Here is a 25,752-nt window from a genome sequence, read left to right as displayed (position 1 = left end):
TTTGTAAACAAAAGCCTAAGTAAAACCTTAATAGGACGCTAAAACGACAATTGGTATTTAATTTATTTGGCAAACATGCTAATGCTATGACAATTTGACTTGGTCATTTGAATTTCCTTATCCAACATTCTTCACACAGAATATAAGTACAGAAAATGTCATATTCACTGAGGAGCTAGTAATGTCATTTTAGTGTGAAAAGTAGGATGGAATCATAATAGAATCATAATACGGTTAGAAATTACATAGCTAACCACGCATGAAAAATTATACAGGCATTCCAAGATTTCGATCTTAAATAACAAAGAAAAACTATTCTTGTTTGAAGTTGAACCATCCATCCAACTTAACGGTCCCAACCTGAGCGCCTCCGTCTTTCTCTAGTTCTATCACTTGAACTGCAATATGAACGATATATGAAAACCATCAGAAAGATCAACATTGTTAAATGTCTAAATTTTAGTATATATTTAGAAGCATATAAATTGACCTTTCTGAGTTCTTTTGATCTGCATTCTGGTCATTAGCGTTCTGACTAGAGGAGTTGGTCATCCCCGATGCTGGGGCATAATTACTTGGATAGGTTGTCTGAGCTCTATAACTATTATCACCGCCAATTGAACCACCAGAGACAAAGCCACGTAATGCTGGTCTCTTGTTTGCAGGTGCACTTGAACTGTTACTTGAACCCTGACTCTGAGAAGTTGATGAAGCAGCGACAAAGCTACTCTTGAATTGAGTCATTATTCCTGTCTTAAGAGAATTTACAGCTGCAGATCGACCAGGAGCAGCATGAGATGAACTGCTGTTGGATTCAGGAGTATAACCTATACCCAAACCAAAATCTACTCCACGAACACCACGATTTCCACCACCACCACCGCCACCGCCACCACCTCCACCTCTTCCTCTACCTTTTTTTCCACCTGGCCAAGACATTAAACACAATGATATCAAGTTAGACATGACTATTCAACATGTCTGCTGCAGATCAATCAAATGAAGCTTTCTCATTTAGCAAAAAGATGTTGGGGAAAAAGGCCATTTAGGCATGATACACATCCGTACCTCCTTTTCTGGCATCGCGTTTGGATCTATACCTTCCATCCTAATGATTTGAGACAAAAATGTATTCAATAATAGTTCGGCAATACAAATCTTTCAACAATATTTTTAAGGCAGAGTAGAAATAGTCAGTTTAAAAGCACAACCACAATCAGATGGAGAAACCATGAACATAAAATTTTACAATTCAAGGGGCATCAGGATAATCACACATCTGGGCATAATCAAATCAGAGTTATATCACATTCCAGATAAAGACTGTTAGATAGAAATAAGGCATTACCTTCATGGCAAGATCCATAAGCTCCACTGACACATTCTGACCAGCAGCAATCAAATTGTTCACCAATTCACCAGCAAACCTTGCCTCCTTCTGTGTTATAAGAGTGTATGCAGTCCCATCTTTGTCACCAGCACGACCTGTTCTACCAATACGGTGAACATGCATGTCCATGTCTCTTGCAATATCGAAGTTCACCACAGACTTGATGGACTTAATGTCGAGACCACGGGCAGCAACATCAGTTGCAATAAGTACATGGTAGATGCCGGATTTAAACTTCTGCAATATATCCATTCGGGAAGACTGATCTTTGTCACCATGAAGAGCAGCAATTTTAAAACCTTTCAGAGCCAGCTGTGACTCAATTTCATCCACTGTGGCCTTTTTCGATGCAAACACTAAGACATCACCTGCATCAATCATTGCAGGTAGTTTTTCAAGAAGCCAAGGTAACTTCTCAGCGTCCGAAGGAATCACATGAACAACCTGAGTGATATCCTCGTTGGCCATACCAACCTCCCCAACAGTAACTCTTACAGGGTCAGTAAGTATCTCCCTAGCCAACTTCTCAACTTTACGCGGCATTGTTGCAGAAAATAGCAGAGTTTGACGATCTGGCCTAATCTGACCAACAATAGATCTAATCTGTGGTTCAAATCCAAGGTCAAACATCCGGTCGGCTTCATCAAGTACCAAGTAAGTTGCCCTAGACATTGCTAGGGCTTTCATTTTCAGCATGTCTATCAGTCTCCCAGGGGTAGCCACAACTATTTCACAACCTGCCTTGAGCTCTTTGAACTGTTCAAGTTTGGACATACCACCATAAACAGCTGAGACACGTATACCCTGTGTTTTTGAAAATTTCTTGCACTCTATATATATCTGGTGTGCCAATTCTCTTGTGGGTGCACATATCACTCCAATTGGACCCTCTTCTTTCTGAAGTTCTGGCTGATCCATGATATGGACAATCATGGGAAGGACAAAAGATGCTGTCTTACCTGAACCAGTTTTTGCTATTCCAATAATATCCCTCCCAGAAAGCACAATTGGGAAAGCTTGGCACTGTATTGATGTTGGTTTTTCATAGCCTTGTTTTCTAATAGCACTCATGAGTTGCGAAGAGAAATCACAATCTTCAAAAGTTTTTACCGGCCTTGGAACATCAACACCAGACACACGAATGGCCAAGCTCTTTTGGTAGTCAGCAACTTCTTGTTCACTCATCCCTATAGAATGGAAAGATTATTACACAAATGAAGGAAAAACAAAAATTGATGAGTTACAAGTTACAACTAACAAAACAAGGTAAGACATGGCATAACAAGCACAACAAATATAAGAAGACAAGTACAGCACCATCCATCCCTGTATGTTAAAATATATATATACAACTATGGTTTGAATGGCTGATCACCAGTTTCCTTTAAATTATGCATTTTGTAAGAGAGTTCACTGTCATTCTAAAATAAGTTCAGATAAGAACAACCAACTAAAATTTTCCTTCTCGTAAACGGATCCATTGTCATTCTAAAGGAAATTAAATGTAGAATCAACTAACTAAAATTTCACACTTCAAAAGCCAGTCCATTCTAATTCAACGGGACGATACATACATATATTCAGAAAATAAAATTGCTCAAGTATGAAGTATGCAACTTTTCACTACTTACTTACCCGATATTGAATCTTTCTCCTCATAAAAGTCCTTGTTAAATGGTTCATAGTCAATCGAACTATGATCCAGAGCTGGAATTGGCTCAATCTTCTTCCTATCAGTAACAATAGGATTATCATCCGAATCATACTCCACCAACCCGGCATCGACAGCCTTAGCCGCAGCATAGACCTCCTCATCCGAATCATAACCAGCGTGAAGCACGTCTGAAGCCAGCGTCAGACCCACATCCTTCTTTGCCCTAAGAAAGCTCTCAATCGGATCATCATCCTCATCATCCTTATACTTCTCCGCCTTCTCTTTAGGCTTGGGCGGCGGCGCCGACCTCATCTCCTCATGAATACCTTCCATGAACGCGTCGAGTGGATCAACTTCCTCCTCCTCCTCCTCCTCCTCAGCTCCACCATTACCTTCGTCACCATTGCCACTTTCCTTGGTAGCATCAGCAGCAGCAGCAGCATCATGTTCTTCGTAATCGATATTGTCAAGGTCAGTGTCTTCGTAATTGTCGTGACCTTGTGCCCGCGAAGATGGAGGCACATACAATCGCTGAGGAGCTTGTTGGGAGCGCTCGAAGTTGTAAGTCGTTTGGCGGTTTATGCCAAAGCCTTCGAATCCGAATTTCCTCTTCGACATGGTCAATTGTATTTCCTGTTTGGTTTCCGCGAAAAGAAAAAGCGGTAAATCTGCAGGAATTGTAAAGAGGGGTTTTTGGTAGGGATGAACCCTAGTTGTTGTTGTTGTGGTTTCAAAACCACGGTCGCGTTGCGTCTCGCCGACCGAGTTTGGGGTTACGGTGCCGTACTAGGCAAATACCCGATTGAATTTGGATATTCCATTTTCATGTCTTTTTCTCTACCGGACCTTTCTATACTTGGGCCGTAATATTAAATGTGTACGGACATTTTCATAAATACCCAATGATAAAAAGTTTACAACAATACCAATTTATATATTTTTTAAAAAGGATATTATTTATGGATTTTTTTTTAACTAAATTCGCACTCTGTAATATATATGTATATATAAAAGTTCATTCATATTGGGAAATTTCTAAAGATATGTGTAACTCTTACATATTTTGAAAAATACAAACACATATCTTACAAATTTTGAAAAATACAATTCGAGAAAATAATTACAATATTCTATAATAATAATAATAATAATAATAATAATAATAATAATTACGATATGAAATGGGAAATTTGAAATTCCATGCTTAAAATACCTTATAATTTTTCCCATAAATGCATAGTTATTAAAAGGAAAATTTTATTTACACCCTAAAAAGTTCTAAAGCACCCCATTTTGATAATTTTTATTTTATATAAAATTTATATTTTTAATTGTACTAATTTTTTTTAATTTTTTTCTTTCAATTCATATTCTTAAAAAATATACCTATCAAACAAAAATAAAGTGTATTTTAAAAATATTATGATAAAAAAATTAAAATAAAAAATTATGTGAAATTTTTTAAGAAAAAAAAAAAAAATACACATGAGTTAGAAAAATTATGAAAATAAAAATCAAAATAAGTATTAAAATTAACATAAAATAATGTGAAGAAAAAATTTTAAAAAAATATTAAGAGTAATTTTTAAAAATTATTTAAGTTTATATTTTTTTTAATAATGGGGTGTATTTATAAGTTTAAGGAGTGCAAATATAACTCCCCTTATTAAAATTGGTCATATATGACCACTTTACTAATTTTCCTAAACTACCCCTCACATTTCAAAACATCACCCTCTCTCTTCCTCTCTCTCAGCCGAACCATGAAACCCAGCCCCCCTCTCACAGCCGACGCACCCTTTCTCAACCGAGCTCCGTCGACGCTCAACCCCGACCAACCCAGCTCCGTCGATGCTCAACCGCGACCACCCAGCCCCCTCTGTCGGACCCGAAGCCTCAACCACACAGCCCCCTCTCTCTCTCTTCGTCTCTCTCGGACCGAAACAAAAAAAAAAAAAGCCACAGTGGTCTGATGGTCGGACCATATGGTCCGATGGGGTCTGACCAATCGGACCCATGGTCCGACCATCGGACCACTGTGGTTTTTTTTTCGGTTTGAGGGAGACGAAGAGAGAGAGCCTGGGTCCGATTGGTCGGACCCCATCGGACCACTGTGGCTTTTTTTGTTTCGGTCCGAGAGAGACGAAGAGAGAGAGAGGGGGTTGTGTGGTTGAGGCTTCGGGTCCGACAGAGGGGGTTGGGTGGTCACGGTTGAGCGTTGACGGAGCTGGATTGGTCGGGGTTGAGCGTCGACGGAGCTCGGTTGAGAATAGAGATGGAAATTTATACCGCGGGGATGGGTAACCGCAGGGACCCGCACCTAATGGGGTGGGGATTCCCCATCTTAGTGGTTAATGGGGCGGTGGTGGGGGACAATTTCAATACCCGAAGCGGGGATGGGGCGGGGGCGGGGATAATACTATCCGCACCATATCCGACCCCGATATAGATATATATATAATTTTTTTTGTTTTTTTTCAAACTTTGAGACATATTTAGTTTTTATTTTCTATTAGGTTATGCTTTTTTTAAGTAGTTTTATCTTTTATCTTCTATGAATTATGAATGCATAATAAATATTTGTGAGAATATTGGTTTAATTTATTTTGTTCAATTATTTTAAATTAATGTTTTTTTTTCATTTTACCTTAATGGATACCCGATGGGTTCCCCATAACCGATGGGTTCCCCATAACCGATGGGTATTCCCCTACCCCGAATCCGTTGGTTATTAGACGGGGATGGGGCGGGGATGGGGGTATAAATAGGTAGCGGGGATGGGGACGGGGATTGCATTCCCCGTACATTAACCGACCAATTTCCATCTCTAGTTGAGAAAGGGGCGTCGGCTGTGAGAAGGGGGCTGGGTTTCATGGTTCGGCTGAGAGAGAGGAAGAGAGAGGGTGATGTTTTGAAATGTGAGGGGTAGTTTAGGAAAATTAGTAAAGTGGTCATATATGACCAATTTTAATAACTATGCATTTATGGGAAAAATTATAAGGTATTTTAAGCATGGAATTTCAAATTTCCTTATGAAATTTAAGTTAATATTTTAGTAACTTATTAATGCTTTGGAGGCTTCAAAGTAACATATTACAACATCTCTAACTTAGTACGCAACATCTATAGTTGTTAACAGTATAATATTATTTGAAAAGGTAATTTACAGTTAAACTCTCTGAACTTTGAAATCGGGCACGATATCAACCCTTAGATTGGAAAAATTAGGGCTCAACTTCTCAATCTTCACAATCGTTTTGTTTAATACTCCTGGTATGGTGTATAGAAATTACACGTGACATGATTTTATTGGTCCACTTAATATTAATAATTAAAAAATAAATTAAAATTTTTAAAAAATAATAATTACAAATATTTTTTTCTTTTTTCTTTAATTGAAAACCCTAAAACCAAACTCATCTTTTTCTCTCTCTTTCTCTCTTGATAATCTCTCTCTTTCTATTTGCTTGTGCGGCATCGACGATGAATGGACTAGGAGTACCGTGCTCTGGTCCTCCTTTCATCCTTTTTCCCAAAACCCAAAACCCCAAAAACCCTGACACTCTGTGGACTTAAATGCCTTAACCTCCAAATGCCATCGATCCCTTACAGACCAAAATGTTGTCGACCCCCTGTGAACCCAAACAGGTCGACCCTTGGAACCCAAACGTTGTCGATCTCTTGCAAACCCGAACTGGTCATGCCCCTGTCAAATAAAAGACACTAAAGAATTCTTTGTAATGGGTTTTGGGTTTCAAATTTTGGTTATTTGTTCTATGGGTGGTGGTCTCGTCAGGATCAAAAGAGAGATGATAGAGAGAAGGAAAAGAGAGATGTGGTCTGGCCAAGATTGGGGTTTGGCTGGGGTGGTGTTGGGTTTCGAGATGGGGGTTGTGTTGGGAATATTTTACTAGGATCTAGATTTACTAACAAGTATGTTGAATTAACATCCTAAATATGAATTCTCTAAAACAATGAAATAAACACATAAGGGTTTAAGAAAACCTTACATTGATAGCAGCGGAATATAATGCCTCCTTTTGTTCAAGATCTCTAGCCCTTAATTCCTTTCTGTAGCAGAGCATTATCAAGATCTGAACCTGGATCTCTTTCTCTCCTTCGGGTTTGATTACCACCGTCTTACTCACTATGATTGAGTACTTGACTTGCTATGTGTGGGCATGACACTCATTCACTATGGGTTCGAATAGGTGAAGAACAATGAAGGAGGTTTTGAAATCACTAAGGAAGGAACTCTCTCATCTAGTTTGGTTGAAGGCATTAATTTAACAAAGTGTCAAGTGGATGAGATGAGAGCATCATGTTCCTTTTATAGTGTTTCAACTAGGGCTTAGGGTTGAATTATATGGATTAAAAAAGAATAAAAATTGGGCAATAAATCACTTGTTGGTCGTACACTTCAAAGGGCCAAACTCTAGTTAGATTTTTGCCACTTTATTTCAACCACTTCTTCTTCTTTTCAATAATACCATATTTTCCAATTCAGTCTTATAAATGCCAAAACTATTTATTTAATAATTATAATTAATTACTAAATAAAATTGCCATTTATGTAATTTATTAATTAGACCATACAAAGTCTCTTAATTAACAAATTGACCCCAAAACCTATTTTTTTCACAATTAAGCCCTTGCTTAGTGAAAATTCTTAAATAAGACATAGTCTAATTTTAGAATTATAATTGATTAATTAAAATCAATTAACTGAGTCTGTAAGCAGTATTATCTCAACTAGTGAGGGGACCATGGGCCTATATAACCGAGCTTTCAATAAGTAGATCTAGAATTCACCAAGTAAATTCTCAACTTATTAATTTCGCCTTGCTCCACTATAGATTTAGAATTGAATACACTCTCAGTTATATAGAATGCTCTATATGTAACACGATATAGATACGTTATGATTATCCATTATTACAATCCTAATAGCTAAGGATCCTCTATAGATGATCTACATTGTATAGGGACAAATTTACCGTTACACCCTTCAATATATTTTATCCTTAAAACACTTAGCCACCTATAAATGATATTTTAGTGAACTAATATAATCACTGAAATGAGTACTCAACCATTTATCTCTGTTTAGCCAAGCTCGAAGGAAATTATCGTTTCACTTCTATGTCCAGATAGAAGCTATAGATTCCATATCTATGACTAGCGCTCCCACTCAATTGTACTATCATGTTCCCAAAATGTACGTGTCACCCAGACCAAAAGGTAGGCTTAACTATCAAATAAAAGAACACAAATAACACTCTTGAGATCGAACCTAACCATGTCAGGATTAAGATCCATAGACCTAAGATCAACCATTGATATTGACTTAGAAAGATATAACGGTAAGTTTATGATATCTTATCTAAGATCAATATCGGTCCCTTCCAATGTATACTCCATACATCCGATACTGGTAAACTTTGCCAATGCCCTGGAAAGGACATAACACTTATCCAAGGTGTAAGTATACCTATCTCAGATTATCATGCCAGTCTAAATCCAGTGAATTGACAAATCATGAGAATTAATCTTTTGAACATATAATCATGATTATATTCCACTGTGCTGACGACACTATAATCATGAACAAATACATATGTTCTGGACTTAATAGAATTTATACATTAAACATAATCATGAAATAAATCATGTGAACCATGCAACATAGAATGCAATTTTTGATCTTTATTAATTGGTAAATCTGATTATATTAAAATGGGTTTTATTTAAGGCACAAAACCTAACAGATTGGTGTGTGGTGGGTTTTTTTTGGGGGTAGTTTTCTGGACAGTGTGAAGAAGAAGAAGAAGCGTAAAGAAGAAAAAGAAAAAGAAAGAAAGAAAGAAAGAAAAAAGAGAAAAAAAATAATTATATATATTTTTTTATTTTGAAATTTCTAAATATTTTCAAATAGTTTTTTAATTATTAATCTTACGTGGATTAATGAAATCATGCCACTTGTATATAGTGATAGGTCTCTTTGGCACTTAACAACTAAAAACTAATGGAATGAGTACATAGCAAAATGATTGTCGAGATTGGGGAGTTTAGCCCTATTTTTTTAAATCTAGGGATTGATCGCGCCAAATTTTAAAATTTAGAGAGTTTGGTCACAAATTATCCTATTTTAAAGTACATTTTTATTTCTCTTTTATTTACATAAGATTTAACATATTTTTCTACAAAAAATACTCTAATAGTTGACAACTCTAAAAGTTACCCACCATGGTCCCACATCACATTAAATTAATAGTTTTTTTTTTAGTAAAATGTAATTTTTTTCTCAACAAAAAAATAATAATAAAAAAATGTCATGTGATCATAATCCATATTGAATTTGATTATTTTAATTCAAAGATTAATGTTAGATTAACTGGATTTCTTCATTCTCCAATAGTCTACATTTTGATTTGATTTTCTTTGTATTTAGTGTCTTAATTATTCATTTTGTGTGAATTAAATATCAAATTGTCATGATCTTATCTTTTAGAATCCACCTTGTATTCAAATTTTGATAGCTACTGTAAAATGGACAATTTGGCTAATGGGTTATGTATTTATTATATCATTGACTTGTATTAATTGATTGTGTAAAGTTATAATATATTTTTAATACACTTGATCCCAACACCAACTAGAGGTCTGAGTATAGGTCCGAGTCTCGGGTTCGGGTCCGAGTCCACATCCCGGGTCTGGGTCCGTGGTCCGGGGTCGGGGTCTGGGTCTGGGTCCGAGTCCGGGTCCGGGGTCGGGGTCCGAGTTCGGGTCCTGGGTCAGGGTTGGGGTCCGAGTTCGGGTCCTGGGTCCGGGTCTAGGTTTGGGTCCCGGTCCAAGTCCGGGTTCGGGTCCCGGGTCCAAGTCCGAGTCCGGGTCTGGGTCGGATTGGTGTTGACCCCAAATCTTTTGTAAAATATTATAATACAAGCTAATACAGACCATTTATTATGTATTAAATAATACAACATACATTGTATTAAAAAATTTGGTCATAATAATTAATACAATACATTGTTTTATCCAAACATAGTGTTATTTATTATTTACTACTATACGACCATTATACGGCGTACCAAACGAGCCCTTCAAGTACTTCAGAATATGCTTAACTACAGTCCAATGTTCCTCTCCTAGATTTGTCTGATACGTGCTCACAATTCCTACTGCATAGCAAATGTCAGGTCTAGTGCATAACATTGCATACATTAGACTCCTAACTGCTGAAGCATAAGGAACCCTTCTCGTATCTTCTATCTCTTGAGGATCAGTGGGACACTGTTCCTTAGATAGACGGGTACCAAATCTAGAAGGCATCTGCGCCCCTTTGGTATTTGTCATTGAGAATCTCTCTAAGACTTTATCAATGTAAGTTGTTTGAGAGAGAGAGCAAGGGATCTGTTCTTTCGGTTTCTGATAATCTGAATACCGAGAACATAAGCAGCTTCACCCAAATTCTCTATTTTGAATTGAGTGTCAAGTCATTCCTTGATGTCAGTCATTTTCTTGATATTGTTACTAATGATCAAAATATCATCAACATAAAGGACCAGGAATACTACCATTTGATTATCCTTGAGTTGGTAAACACAAGGTTCATCTTCATTTTGGTTAAAGCCGTAGGTCTTGATTATTTCATCAAACCTTTTATTCCGGGATCGAGAAGCATGCTTAAGTCCAATTGAGTTTGCAAACTTTTCTTTCTTGCCTTGGAAGAACATAGCCTTATGGTTGCTCCATATAAATGGTTTTTTCAAGAATTCCATTAAGGAAAACTGTCTTGACATCCATTTGCCAAATTTCATAATCGAAAGCGACTGCTATGGAGAGAAGAATTCGGATAGATTTGAGCATGGCGACTAGACTAAAAGTTTCCTCATAGTGCACACTTTCTCTTTGGGTATAACCCTTAACGACCAGTCTAGCTTTAAAAGTTTTGACTTCGCCTCTAGCACCTCTTTTCTTCTTGTAGACCCACTTACATCCAATTGGACGATAGTCATCAGGTGTATCTACATATTCCCAGACTTTGTTCTTTTTCATGGAATCCATTTCTAAATCCATGCCGGTTGACCATTGTTTCTGTTCGGGACTTGCCATTACCTATTTATAGGTTAATAGATCGTCATCAATACCGTAACCAACAGCCATATTGATTTCACCATCCAAGCCATAACGAGATGGTTTAGTAGAAACCCTCCCACTACGACAAGGAGCCGTGACCTTCTGAACAGGAACATTTATGGTAGATTTCTCAGTTGTAATAACTTGTGTCGGTTCAACTGAGGGAGTGGGATTATCCTCTACTTGTGTAGAAGAGGATGGAACATTAGAATGAGTTATATCTGAAAGCATTTCTTCTAACACTATTTTACTTTTCGGCTTGAAGTCCTTAATATAGTCATCTTAAAGGAAAGTAGCATTTTTAAAAACAAACACTTTGTTATCCTTGTGGCTATAAAATAATCCACCCCTAGTCTCTTTAGATCTTCTGACAAACAAGCAAGCTTCAGTTCGCGATTCTAGTTTGCCTTCTTTATTTCTTAAGACATGAACAGGGCACCCCCAAATTTTAGAATGGCGTAAACTAGGTGTACGACCATTCCATAGTTCGACAGGTGTCTTAGGAACTGCTTTAGATGGAACAACATTTAGAATGTCGTTAGCCGTCTGTATTGCATATCCCCAGAAGGACGTAGACAGAGTTGAATAGCTCAGCATAGACCTAACCATTTCCAAAAGTGTGCGATTTCTTCTTTTTGAAACTCCATTTTGCTGTGGAGTGCTAGGGGCAGTATACTATGATTCAATTCCAAGTTCAATTAAATGATCTTTGAACTGCATATCCATATACTCTCCACCCCTATTAGTTCGCAAAATCTTTAATGTTTTACCTAATTGGTTTTGAGCCAAAGCATGAAATTCCTGAAACTTTTCAAACGTTTTAGATTTCTTTTGCATTAGGTAAATAAAACTATATCTAGAGAAATCGTCAATAAAAGTGACAAAATACTCATAAGCTCCTCTGGCCTTGACATTTAGAGGTCCACAAACATCTGAATGTACTAACCCAAGAGGTTGTTTGGCACGCTCTCCCTTTACAGAGAAAGAACGCTTAGTCATTTTTCCTTCTAGGCAAGATTCACAAACTGGTAATTCACCCAAGACGACATTTTTCAATGGACTGTCTTTGGTTAACCTGCGAAGTCTATCATAGCCTATATGACCTAATCGTAAATGTCATAAATATGTTTCATCATTATTATCGATCTCTTTTCTTTTATGGTTTCTAGGTTTAGCAACATTGAAAAGTTCGTTGTTAAGCGCGATTTATATTTCCGGTCTTAAAACATAAAGCCCTTGTTCCATGTAAACAACACATAATTGAAATCCATTACGAGAAATAGTGCAAATAGAACTCAAAAAATTCAATTGATGAAACTGTGTCTGTAAACATGAAACAATAATCAAGTTTCTACTAAAATTCGGAATAAACAAAACATTGTCTAAAACTAAAAATTTCTTCTGAAACTTGAGGCGGGCTTTTCCTTTAGCTTGGACCAATACTAATTCACCAATTCCAACTTTGAGCTTTGACTCCCCTGGATTTAAATAATCCCAAGTTTCAAGCAGCTGTAATGAAGAACAAACATGGTTAGTAGATCCAGAATCAACAATCCAAAATGATTTGTCATTCTCTAAAACACATGATTCAAAAATAAAAGCATTACCTTCATTTGAATTGTTTAGAAGTCTGGGACATCGTTCAACCTGATGTCCCTTCTCATTACAATTTGAACATTGAAGAGTACTACTATCAATTGTTTCACGATTTGTACTTGAAGAAGCAGCATTGTTAGAAGCGTCATACTTAATTCTTTTCCTCTTACTTAAATCTGCAAAATTGGAGGGTGGCCTCCTTGCAGGTAAGCTCTGTTCATATGCACGCAATTCTACTTCTAGCTTGTCCATGTCGGATGAGTTAAAATTGTTGATCATATAAGATACAACAAATCCATTATACTCAGGAGGAAGACTATTAAGAATGAATTGAACCCATTGTTCTCTAGATAAATCAATTCCTAGCAAATTTACTTTCTGAAACTTCAGATTCATTATCAACAAGTGTGAATTAATGCTCTTACCAGGAAGCATTTTCACACTATAGAGTTCATTTGCAAAGGCATTCACTAGGAGAGGGTCGGGGTGTGGGTTGTCCATTTTGACACTACAAATATCAATAAACAGAAATAAATTATTTGGTTCTACAAATTCATACACAAGTTTAGAAAATAACAAGTATAGCAAATATGTTTGTAAAAATACTAAAATAAAACATATTTAATATTTTCTAAGGTTTTCAACAAACTGATACAGTGTTCTGTTTAGGCGAGAGTCAAAGATATCATCCATTGAATAGAGTAGTCAACTCATCTAAAATGATAAACATTCTAGCAACCTTTTATTCGATCGAAATGAGAATCCGACGTTATCCCGTTTAGGCGAGAGTCAAGGTCATTCCTATTTCATGAGCCTCCACCATTGTTTCATACTTTTGTAAGTCTTACTCTTAGCAACCACTATTGGGGTGGACGTTACTAAAAATAAAACACTTACAAATAATACTTATCTTTCAAGATTCTACGGCGTTAAATTGCTAATGAATTTTAATTTATTAGGGATGATAACTCACTAAGGGTGCGTTTGGAACGCCATATTAGGTCGTATTGTATTGCATTGTATTATATTGAATTGTATTTTATGCAATATTTTTATACAATACAATATTTTAGAATAAATTAAAGTTTAGTATAGTATTATATAAAAATATGATATATAATCCAATTCAACATAATACAATACAATACAATACGACCTAATACGGCGTTCCAAACGAGCCGTAAAACAAGAACTATGTAGAACCAACAATGGAGATCGAATGTCTCTTAATTAAAGCTCATTATTTTAAAATGTATTTTTATTTAATCACTTATTTTAGTCTATATATTTTAATAATGAAAATTACTTAATTTAAGTTGATCCAAAATTAATTAAATAATTAATTTTCAACTTTAATTTAATTTTCAAAATTAATTTTTGAAAGTTATTATATAAAATTATAAAATTTCAAAAAATAATTAAAATATAATAAAATAAATATTTAAAAAAATATATCTAATTTAAGTTGTTCTAAAATAACAAAATTTTCAACTTAAATTATTTTCAAAATTTAATTAAATAACAAATTAAGTATCTTGAACTGACCACCTTAATTTGAAAAATATTCCATTTTAAGTTAATCCAGAATTAATAAGTGTTCAACTTAAATCAATATTTAAAGAATATCTGAATAACAAATTTTCTAGAAAAATTCAACTTAATTATTAATTTAAAAAATACTCAAATTCAAGTTGTTCCGAAATTAGTTATAAATAACTGGTTTTCAACTTAAATATATTTTTATGAAATATTAAATAATTAAGTATCTAAAAGAATCTAATTAGTTATAACTTCTTTATTTAATTAAATACAAGAAAAATACATATAGTTTATCTTGAAAAAGTTTCATTAAATTAAGTGTGTTTTTCTTAAATTAATTTCAAAATATTCAAATGAAAAATTAATTTCATATATTTGGAAATTAATTATGTTGCTAATCAATTTTATTAGGTTAAACTAGTTTAATTAACCTAGTACAGTTATTCAAATGAGGTAAATAGGCCTTCACAATTGGATTTTTTATGTGAGGGAGGGCTGGGTTCAATATGTTAACCCACTACTATCGCTCCCTAACTCTCACACAAGGCCCAAAGGAGAGGAATTTAATCTTAAATGAACAACTATTATTAATTGAATAGGCCCAAATACTAATTGGGCCTAAATAAAATCTATCATAAGTGATCATTTTATTTAGCAACCTAGTCCATTTTAATTATAAAAATTAAATGGGCTCCCTTTATGCATCTAAGCCCAAAGCAATGTAAGCTCTTAAAGGTTTTCCTAGTATTTGCTTCACTTGTACCATGTCTTCTAAGTGAGATGGGAGTTGCTGAGAAGAGGAAAACTGTGCATGGAATTCGGATATGAAGCAATTTCATGAATTGAACTTCCTTGGAGATAATTTGAAGTACCACTGCTGGGCAACCTTTGCCAAAGTAGATGGGAAAATTCTACATCGTACAACACCTCTCACCGATTGTAAGTCCATTTGCATCTCAAAGTATTTAAGGTGAGACAAAGGATCTTCTTTGCCTGTATACATTTTCCATGTTGGCATTTTGAACTTGGGCATTAGGTCATGAGAATTGATCTCTAGTGAGAATGGTGATCCTCTAGTCTGATCAAGCTCGAGATTTGTGAGTTTTGGGTCAGTCAGACCTTGTATGAGGCTCTTAAGATGATCTATTTATGTTGTACTAATGGATCAACTTGACCTGCTTGTGGATCGACATGTGCCTCATTAGGATGTCTTTGAACTTAAACAGGGACATGGTTGTATGCATTATTCGGCTAGACGGTATGGGAACATTTTATCTGTACAATTCTCTTCTACGATTCAGAATATTTCTGAGGTCGTGCACGGTAACTTGATCGGTCAAATACAGATGTGCTGATGGGCCCCTAAGTCTGACCATTTTGTGCAAGGGGTTGATCTGATATCTCTGTCTGAGTGAGGGTATCAAGCTAACCATTCCTTCCTAAGGGACGGTTTGGTGAAATCTACCCGTCTACCACTTAACCCACAATTTGAACCTTTAGCCTTGGATTGGACAGTCCACCGATGTGAGTTTGTGGGGTGTGATTAGCTAAATACTTTTCTAATCCATTTTGTGACCCTGTAGGAATGTTAGCAGTAGTCACTAGCCGTTGGTCGGTGATCTGATAAGCTCTTCAGATTAGTGCGGTGGCTTGCCTGGAACAGTTGTCAATGGCTGCCTGCTAGGCTCTCATTATCTCCATCTCTCGATCCCTCCACTCCTCGAACTGGCATCTTTCTTCATCAAAAGAAAGATTTATAGCTGCTCGAATATCTTGTTTGTAACGCCTTGACCCTCAGGGACGCCACGTGTGTGCTTTTATAAACTTATTATCACTAATCTATAAATTTTGGAAAAAGTGTGGTTTAATTTAAACCTTTAATTAAATTCAAAATAAAGACTTCCATTTTAAATACTATCGTAATATAGGGATCCCCTGTTTATAAAACAAAACTCTTTTACAATAGATTACATTTTCCAAACGCAAAAGGACTTCGATCCTGCTTCCCAGAAGCCAAGACCCAACGGCTGATATGTACATTGCTGGGAGACCTCTGACTCATGGCCGAACACAGCTTCTAACTTCCTTACCTGCACCACGAAGCACCCGTGAGTCACAATGACTCAGCAAGAAAAACTAGTATATAAAATCATAGAAAGTGCCAGCCAGATTTCATTACAATGTAATATATATACCAATAGGTCATACATATTCAAGGTGCATAATTAACTTAATGTCTATGAGAGCACACTTATTCCATAATCAAGTATATTCATAGTTATTTGTAATCAACAATCTCTGTGTTTCATACAACCTCCTAAACATTTATCATTATAAATACTCACCTTCAGTGCTTCATAAAACACTCTAATTCACACATTACCATAACTCCATAATCTCAGTGCTTCATAAAGCACTCTAATCTTACATCTCTATAAACACGAATTCTTACATTTCGTGAGTCACTAAGACTCTGTAAGAAAAGAAACTAATTTCTTAAGCAATATAAAACTCCATTCATTCAGAGTATAACAAAGATATATCCAGTTACAAGTCATCACATAATAACATGCTTAAGTCATTCAACAACTTCGTAATCACAAAATTCTGGTACTTTATAAAGTACCCTTACCACTCGTTAACCACGAGCTACTTATGTCACTATCGTTGCCCGATACAGCAAACGATAAGTAAGAAACCTATCCGCGGTTTCAGGAGTAATTACTCATAACAGTAATGACCGTTTCTTTTTTTTTTACTCGATCATAATCGAGTCACAACGATAATAATCGTTTCATATCATTACCCTCGATCATAATCGAGTCACAACGATAATAATCGTTTCATATCATTACCCTCGATCATAATCGAGTCACAACGATAATAATCGTTTCCTATCATTTCCCTCGATCATAATCGAGTCACAACGATAATAATCGTTTCCTATTATTTCCCTCGATCATAATCGAGTCACAACCAATACATATCGTTAAATCTCGATTGAGATTATGTTACAACAAACACATACTGAGATCTCGATCATAATCGAGTCATAATTATCATAACATTAGCCATATATGGTGCTTACCATTTTTCTTACCTTAGTTCAAAACTCAAGCGTACGGGCCAACTTGAGTGGAAAATACGTTAGGCGATCCTGGTCCTAAGTCACAACAACCAAAACTCAATAAAAAAACTTAATCAAATTTTTTGATAATCGACTCTAATTCTCACAATCAAACACACCCTACTTTCCCCCGGATCAAACTAGCTTAACCGTCTCTAAAACAACCTGAATTCCACTCCGAAAGATACCCCGAATCAGATCAGAATTGAGGAGAAAAACCCAAAATTTCCCCCTACTGTGAAAAACGGTCGGCCGTTTTTTCTGGGTGCCTGAAAAACGGCCTGCCGTTTTTCCCTGGCAGCTACGAAAATTTCTGGTTTTTCACCCCAAAAACCACTCCAACCTCCACCAAACCTAACCAAACTTTCCAAAACAGTCTAATAACATAATTATAACATAACTAAGCAACTAATTCAACATAATTTATAAATTTGCTCAAAATCACCAAGCAAAACCAAGATATTAAGTTCTAAAACCCAATATTTTTCAATTCCAACAATACAGCCACCTATTTCAATCAAACTAAACTCCAACTAACTTCAAATCAAACCTAAAATCAGTATCTAAACTTAGTCTAACTTCACAGCTCCGAAATTCCAAACCCTAATTCCAAAACTAGCTTAAAAACTTGGAGAAATCTAAATACACATAGGAAGAACTTACCTCAAGACTTCTAAGTTGAGCTTGGGAGTAAATTCTGCTAGAAACTAAAAGAAATTGAGGAAGAACTCCCATGGTCCTGCTAGCTTCTTGGTTGCACGAGAGAGAGAGAAGAAAGGTGAAGGTTTAACCAAACTTTCTATTTCCTCTAAGTCTTCCCAACTTTGACCAATTCATATTTCTATTTTTAACTATTATTAAACTTAAATAAATACTAACATTCAGCCACTACTCACCATAAAGAAACACAAAAGACAAAGAATGAGGTTAAATGACCATTTTACCCATTCTAATCCTTTTAATTAAAAAAATTAATCTTAGGGTATTTTGGTAATTTTGCTAATTCCATTAAACCGACATTCTAAAATTTCTAACCTAGTCCGGAATATTCTCAAAATAATTCTTCCATAAATGTCGTGACATTTCTAACCAAAATTGTCGGGCCCAATATATTATTAAATAAATTCTCAATAATTATCCCAAGTAAGATCATAATCTTACTTCGTCACCAAAATAATCATATATTTAATAAAATATGTCTATTTAAATATTATTTATTTTTTCGGGATATTACATTGTTAATCGTGGTGAAGAGCGTTACTGTGGCCTTGCATCAACCTCAATGCATCTCTCAAATTTTGTATTTTAGTATCATCCCCAACCAGCCTTTAAGTATTTAAGGTGGATGGGATTCCAGTTTCAGGAGTAGTGTGCTCAACTGCCATACTAGTGTTTCCAGTTTCTTGCATGCCTGGGGTGAACCCAGCCAGAGAGGAAGTCACTCCATAGCCCACTATTGGTGGCCGAGTATTAACCTGTCCAGGGGCCATCTTAGGTGGATCTCTTGGATTTTCAGGTGTCTGCATGCTCATATTTGTCACCATTGGATCGACTATATCAGTTTGATTCCCCCTTCGAGTTTGCACGACCATCTTGTGTCCTGTAAAAGACTTGAGACAAAAAAAAAAACTTGGGTGTCTTTGCTCTCAATAAAAGAACCAAAATATTGACCTCACTTTTAGCCAATGATAGTGAGTCTTCATTAAAGCGATAAGAATAATTAAATAATAGAAAGTAAAGATCATAAAGTAAAGAAATACCAAATTTTATAGAGGTTCATCCTCTTGTAGTTGGTAATAGCCTACTCTTATTTTTGTTGTACTAACTTGTGAGAAGAGTGAGTAAGAATGCTTTGATCTCTCTCAAAAGCTTTTACAATGACCTTTGAGTAATTCACTCTTAGATCGAGATTTTACTCTTGAGTGTTTTCTCTCGGAATTATTTCGTGTCCTTAAATAGTGATATTAAACTACTATTTATATGAAGAATGGTTTCTCTTAATCTATAAAAAATAAAAATAGGAAACTAGTTTATTCCATTATTATAATGTAGAGATTTAGAAATCTAAGCTTATTGCCTTTATTCTCTGAATTTATCCCACATATGTAGAAATTTTCTTCGTGACATGCAAGCTCAGAAATAGCAATGCCCATATTTGAAATTGCCAACTCACACCCCCTGGTCGGTGCATGCGAGTTACTTATCTGATAAAGATGGTCGGATGTCTACATGTGAGCTTGTTCGGACATCCTACTTTGTATGTGTGGCCTTGAGCATTATATCAATCTTCATGGACTGCTAGGGGTAAAACCATTCACCCAGGTTATGAAACATGACACACGTGTCACCCAGTCAGGCGCCACATCATAGTACAAAAATTTGGATAACAGTATTCTTAAATTTACTAGAATTATAAATATCATACTAAGTTACTTAAATTAATTAGAATTTGATTGTGCTTCTTTAGGTATTGATTCTAACCTCAACTAACAAATCATACTGGTTTATAATAGTCATTTTACTCGGTAAAAATGTAGAGAATTTTTTGAATTGTGCAATAGAACAACTCATCTATATCTCAAATGTATCTCTTATCATTTAAACTCATTTATTTTAGGGATTTTTACACTAGGTACCAAATTTAATTACTTTTTTACATTTTTAATGCTTATCAATTTATTAAACATTTTTACAAAACTACTTTTACTTTTTTAAATCTCAAAAAGTATTATAATTACAAAAATACTACATTCACCATTTAGTTTCTCTCATTTTCGTTCTTCTTCTTTGTCTCCGACTATTGATGAAGGGTGGTGGTTCGGCAACTGAGTTTGCAAGTCGGAGAAGTCGAGCTCTAATCGCCGCTTCCAACTACACAAAGCCAACTCGTTCATGGAGTCCTTCCCTCAAGAACACATTGCACCGACTCCATTGTCGCAACTCACTCACCCCATCACTCGTTGCCCGAGTCATCGACCCCTTTCTTCTTCCTCACCACTCACTTGCACTTGGATTCTTCAACTGGGCAGCCCAACAACTAGGTTTCAGTCACACTTTCATAACTTACCAATCAATCCTCAAATCTCTTTCTTGTTCCCCCCAATTCAATGCCATTGATGCTCTCCTCAAGCAAGTGAAAGCTCAAAAAGTTACTCTCCATTATTCTATTTATGGCTCTATTAAATTTCGACCCAAAATATGTAACTCTTTATTAGCTACTTTAGTTTTTGCTGGTTATTTTGAGCTTGCTCAGAAGGTGTTCGATGAAATGTCTCAAAAAGGTGTTCCTTTTACAACTCTAGGATTTGGTGTGTTTATATGGAGATATGTGAGAAAGTTGAATTGGGTGTTGTTTTAAGTGTGTTAGATGAGGTTAAATGATGTGAGTCATTGATTAATGAGAACTGTAAACTTGATTGTGTTTGAAGTGTTTCAATCAATAGGGAATGTGTTTGAGATAGAGAAGTTTTTTTTTAAAAAAAAGAGAAAGCTTGGGGTAGCTCCAAGGACTAATGACTATAGAAACTTCATCTTATGTTTGATTATGGAGAGGAGATTATATGAAGCAAAAGAGTGGGTAATTATTTGTGGAAACTTTCCAATTGAGGATGATGTCTAAATTTGCATATTAAAGAGGAGTTGTTTGTTTGTTGTTATATAGTTGTTCAAGCATGTATTAAGATTGTTTGTGTGTTGTTCAATTTTAATCACACATTATTTATTTATGTCCAAAAGATAATATTTTCAATTAATTTGATTTGTGACAATATATTAATTAAGAAATTTATTTTTGTTGTTTTAAATTTTTATTTTAAGTTTGACGCTATATTTTGATGGGAGTTGTTATCCTTTTGTTTGTTTGATGTTACTTAGCTGTTCAAGCATGTATTAATGTTGTTTGTCTGTTGTGTTTATGTTGTTAGTTAGCAATTAAAACAAAATCCAAATGCAAGTTAGCGATTTTAATCCCACGTTATATATTTATGTATTCAAAAGATAATATTTTAAATTCATTTGATTTGTGGCAATATATTTAAGAAATTTATTTTTCGTTGTATTAAATTTGTATTTTGAGTTTAGGCGCTATATTTTGATGCCTAATTAATTTTCATATTAAAGTAAAGTTATTATATGCTCTTTTTTTTTATTTATTTATTTGTTCAACCAATTTAAAAATGAGTATCTATTTCATTTTTCATAGGTACATATACTTTTGAGTTAGTGTACAAGTATTTTGTAGTTGCTTTTAGTTTTAGTTTTTTTTTTAGATTATTAGTTTGTAGCTTTTATTTTTGTTATTGCAATGTGTCGAAATCTATTTAATTTGCATATTAAAGTGGGGTTGTTATTATGTTATTTTATTGTTGTTCTTTAGTTGTCTAAATAATATAAAAATAATAATATATTTAATTTTTCACGAGTATACGTAAGATTACTTTTATGTTATTAATTAGCTGTTTAAACATGTATTAAGGTTGTGTGTGTGTTGTGAGAACCAAAAAGTTACTGCAATGTGGTGTTGAAATCTATTTATTTTTGTATTAGGTTGTAGCTTTTATTTTTGTTATTACAATGTGGTGTTGAAATCTATTTAATTTGCATATTAAAGTGGGTTGTTATTGTGTTATTTTACTGTTGTTATTTAGTTGTCCAAATAATATAAAAATAAAAATATGTTTAATTTTTCATAAGTATATGTATTAAGATTGTTTTTGTGTTGTTATACAGTTGTTTGTTGGTTGTTAATTAAATGTTTAAACATGTATTAAGGTTGTGTGTGTTGTGTTTATGTTTTTTTAAGGTTGCTGACAATATTTTGTTCATGTCCAATTTATTTGCATATTTTTTTGTTAATTAGTATTGTTGTGTAATTGTATTTTTGTTGCCAAATAAAGTTAAAAGTCAATTTTTTATATATATATTTGAGTTTTTTTTATATTGTTATTTGTTTACTGTTAGCTAATTGTTTATTGTTATTAAATGTTTAACTAAGAGAAGAAAAAAAAATAAATACATATGTATATATATAGGGAGACGATTTTGTCCTGTGATGTACTTTCACGGAATGTATTCCGTGGTACATTAAATGAGTGTCAGGGTACGTTTTTACTTTTTAACTCTAATTACTCTTAGATCAATCTCAGTCGTCAAATCAAATAACTCCCTCATCTGACGGCTGTCGTACATCACGGATTACAATCCGTGAAAGTACAATAACGAGACAAAATCATATTCCTATATATATATATGTTTAGTTTTCATATGTACATATTTTAATATTATTTTTGGTTTATTTTTAGGTACTTTGTAGTTTTTGAATGGTATTATAGTAAACAAATATCAAATTAATTTTTATTTTATATTTTAATTGATCATTATCTTAAGTATAATTTTGCATAGATATATTTTGAGTTAATTATGTTTAAATTATATATATATATATATCAATGTTTGATACTTGATTTCTAATTGAGCATATTTTTTTTATTAATCATTTTATTTGTTTTAAAAAAATATTATTTTAGTGTAATTTTTATATTTTTTTTAGTTTATGTGTTTCAATTTTTTTTTATATTTATTGTATTAAATTTGTAAATATTTTTTATATGTTCAATTAGTAGTTCTTGTACGGTGTTGTTGTCTAAATTTTAATTGTGTTAATGCAATATGTTAATATTTAATAAATTTCTTTTGAAGTTTGATTGTTGTTAAGTTGTTTTTGTGTTGTTAATTAGTTGTTTTCGCATAACTGTTGCATTGAGAAAAGAAAACCCTACATGCCCAAGCTCACTTTGTCTAAACTGCCATGTGGCAGCCGCAGAGTCACTGCCACATTCTGAGGCGCGTCAGTAAAAAATTTTACTCTCCCCACTCGCGTGTGAGTCTCACTCTCCTATCCTATTCACATGTGTATCTCACTCTCTCCTTTTACACTGTATTTATCTCTCCATTGTATTTTTGTAATAAAGAAACTTTATAAATATTATTTTTGTAATTAGTAAAAGTACAAATGTTTATTTTTCCTTAGGATGGTATAAATGTTTATTTTGAGTAATTTTAACCCAAAATAGAAAAAACCCCCCAATTATGTATATAACTAAAATACTCAGTTAAATATTTACTTTTACTAATGCATAATAAAAAAAAAATATAAATTTTGTAATATGCATTACAATTAAAATGTTAAAAATTAAATTATATAATTCTTTTTGTTATAATTTTTTTTTTTTTGGGATTCAGTAGTGTTTTTATTACTCTAATAAATATTTACAAACTAAGCAGCACCTTTTAAGAAAGGCCTAGATTAACTTTTCATCTAATACAATTTTCTATGTATAACTGTATTTATAATGTAGTATACCATTCTAAATCTCTTATTGAAACTTTTTTGAGTCATAACACTATGAATTCTATTTTTTACATGCAATTTTCACTTTATGTACAATAGTTTTTGGATTATCATGGGATTGCAGCCAGAATCTTTCATTTCTTATCCTCCATATTTGATGCCTTGAAATCTTGCGAGAACAGTTGAGAACACTTTCTTTTGAAAAGTTGTTGTTTTTTCCTTCCTATTTGTCGAACCAGGTTAGCAAGTCAGTTGGTAGGAGTCTTCCACCCTAACCATTATTTAACTTGTTGGAGACAATCACTGGATAGTGGGCATTTAAAGAATAAATGTTCACTTATTTCATCTCCCAAATTGCACATCAAACAACAAGTATCAGGTGGAATGTTAAATCGAACAGTCTTTCCTTAGTCTTCAATCTATTTTGAATTGCAGGCCACATTACAAAGATATGCTTCAGCGTGTTTAATCTTCCCCACACTTCTTTACTCCAATTTACTCGGCCTGGCATAGGGCATATCAATTTGTATCCATCTACAATTTTGTATTTGCTTTGAGTAAAAGAGGAATGATTCATTAGTGTTAGGACTATACCTTTCATTGCTACTATCTTCCTCCAATACCAGCTGCCTTGTTGGGGGCCGAGTAGCTTTACCAATCTACTTCTTTGATAAACACACTGTGTATCCACTTGATCCATAGATTGTCCTCTTTAGTTGCAACAGCCCATACATACTTAAACAGAGTCGCTTTATTCCACTCAGCTACATTCTTGAATTCAATGCCTCCAGCTACTTTAGATTGATAGATGTTTTCCCATACTATTTGCCCTGCTTCAGTCATTATGTGTTATTCCTTCCATAGAAAAGCTTTGCAGATAGCCTCTATTTTTTTTAGAATCTTTTAAGGAAGGAGCATGATCTTACTCCAATAAGTATGTATAGTAAGTACAACCGAGTTAACAAGTACTGCTCTGCCTGCAAAGGAAATATGCCTGGTACTCCATGATCTTATTCTATGAGGCATTCTGTCCACCAATATATTGCAATCTTTAGAAGAGATTCTTTTGGGGCTGATTGGAATACCTAGATAGGTACGTCACTCCTCTGGAACCTCGATGCATCAAGAATACACTGCACCTCTGTGTTAGACATACCACTGCAATAAATGGCCAATTTGTTAGGATTAGGCTGCAATCCAGAGGTTTGGGAGAATAGTTTGAGTCCCTGTAGGAGATAGTAGATGCTTTTATAATCTCCATTGCAGAAAAGTAGAACGTCATCTGTAAAAATAAAGTGATTCAGGTTCAGATCTTTATGTCTATCATGGAATATAAAATCTGATTTCAACCCAATTTTTCTCATAATTCTTGTAAGATACTCCATGCCAAGAACAAAGAGCAATGATGATTCAGCTTGAGATCTTTGTTAGAATTATTTATGAAATAAAAATTAAGTAAACAAAAGTATAAATGAAATGACACAAAAAAAGCTAGGCACATGCATTGCACATGCTAGCCTTACCTAGTTGAACAAAATTCATGAAGCATTTTATATATATAGATAGGTATATATAAGGATACATCAATTAAGTATATAATATAGTATTTTTAATAAGCATTTTTTAAACATTTTATGCTTATTGAGCAAAATTAATAAGCATTTCATATAATATTTTTAATATATTAATACGTTGTAATTTTTTATTTTTTATTTTACATATAACATAATCAAGAGGATCTCTCAACAAAATTTACAAAATTTTAAATATGATTTAAGATGTTGAATTCAATATTGAAACAAGCATGCAATTAAGGTTACTTGAATCTTGGTTTCAATATTTGAAATTGTTCAAAAAAATTTAAAAATTTATAGAAAATCATCTTTAACTTTACAGTCTTTACTATACACCATCATAATTATATTTATATATATACATATATATATATAAAAACAATA

The 25,752-nt window shown here is 34.0% G+C and overlaps 1 protein-coding gene across 2 annotated transcripts; it reads right to left on the bottom strand.

The window, feature by feature from the left end:
- Positions 1-84: 84 nt before the first annotated feature.
- On the bottom strand, positions 85-3,948 carry LOC133031653 (DEAD-box ATP-dependent RNA helicase 24-like). Of its 2 annotated transcripts, XM_061105139.1 has the most exons (5): positions 3,026-3,948; positions 1,349-2,577; positions 1,069-1,108; positions 491-926; positions 85-398 (listed from the first exon to the last, which is right to left on the bottom strand). In XM_061105139.1, exons 1-5 carry the CDS (start codon positions 3,660-3,662, stop codon positions 347-349), a joined length of 2,394 nt encoding a protein of 797 aa, XP_060961122.1. In that variant the 5' UTR covers positions 3,663-3,948; the 3' UTR covers positions 85-346. The 2 variants fall into 2 exon arrangements, with proteins under 2 accessions (XP_060961122.1, XP_060961123.1); XM_061105140.1 differs by lacking the exons at positions 85-398; positions 1,069-1,108 and having other exon boundaries at positions 697-926; positions 3,026-3,878.
- Between the last annotated feature and the right edge of the window lie 21,804 nt (positions 3,949-25,752).

The sequence above is a fragment of the Cannabis sativa genome, chromosome X, assembly GCF_029168945.1.
Source record: "Cannabis sativa cultivar Pink pepper isolate KNU-18-1 chromosome X, ASM2916894v1, whole genome shotgun sequence".
Taxonomy (NCBI): domain Eukaryota; kingdom Viridiplantae; phylum Streptophyta; class Magnoliopsida; order Rosales; family Cannabaceae; genus Cannabis; species Cannabis sativa.
The sequence above is the reverse complement of the archived record's forward strand: the minus strand, read 5'-3'. Positions and strand labels throughout refer to the sequence as shown.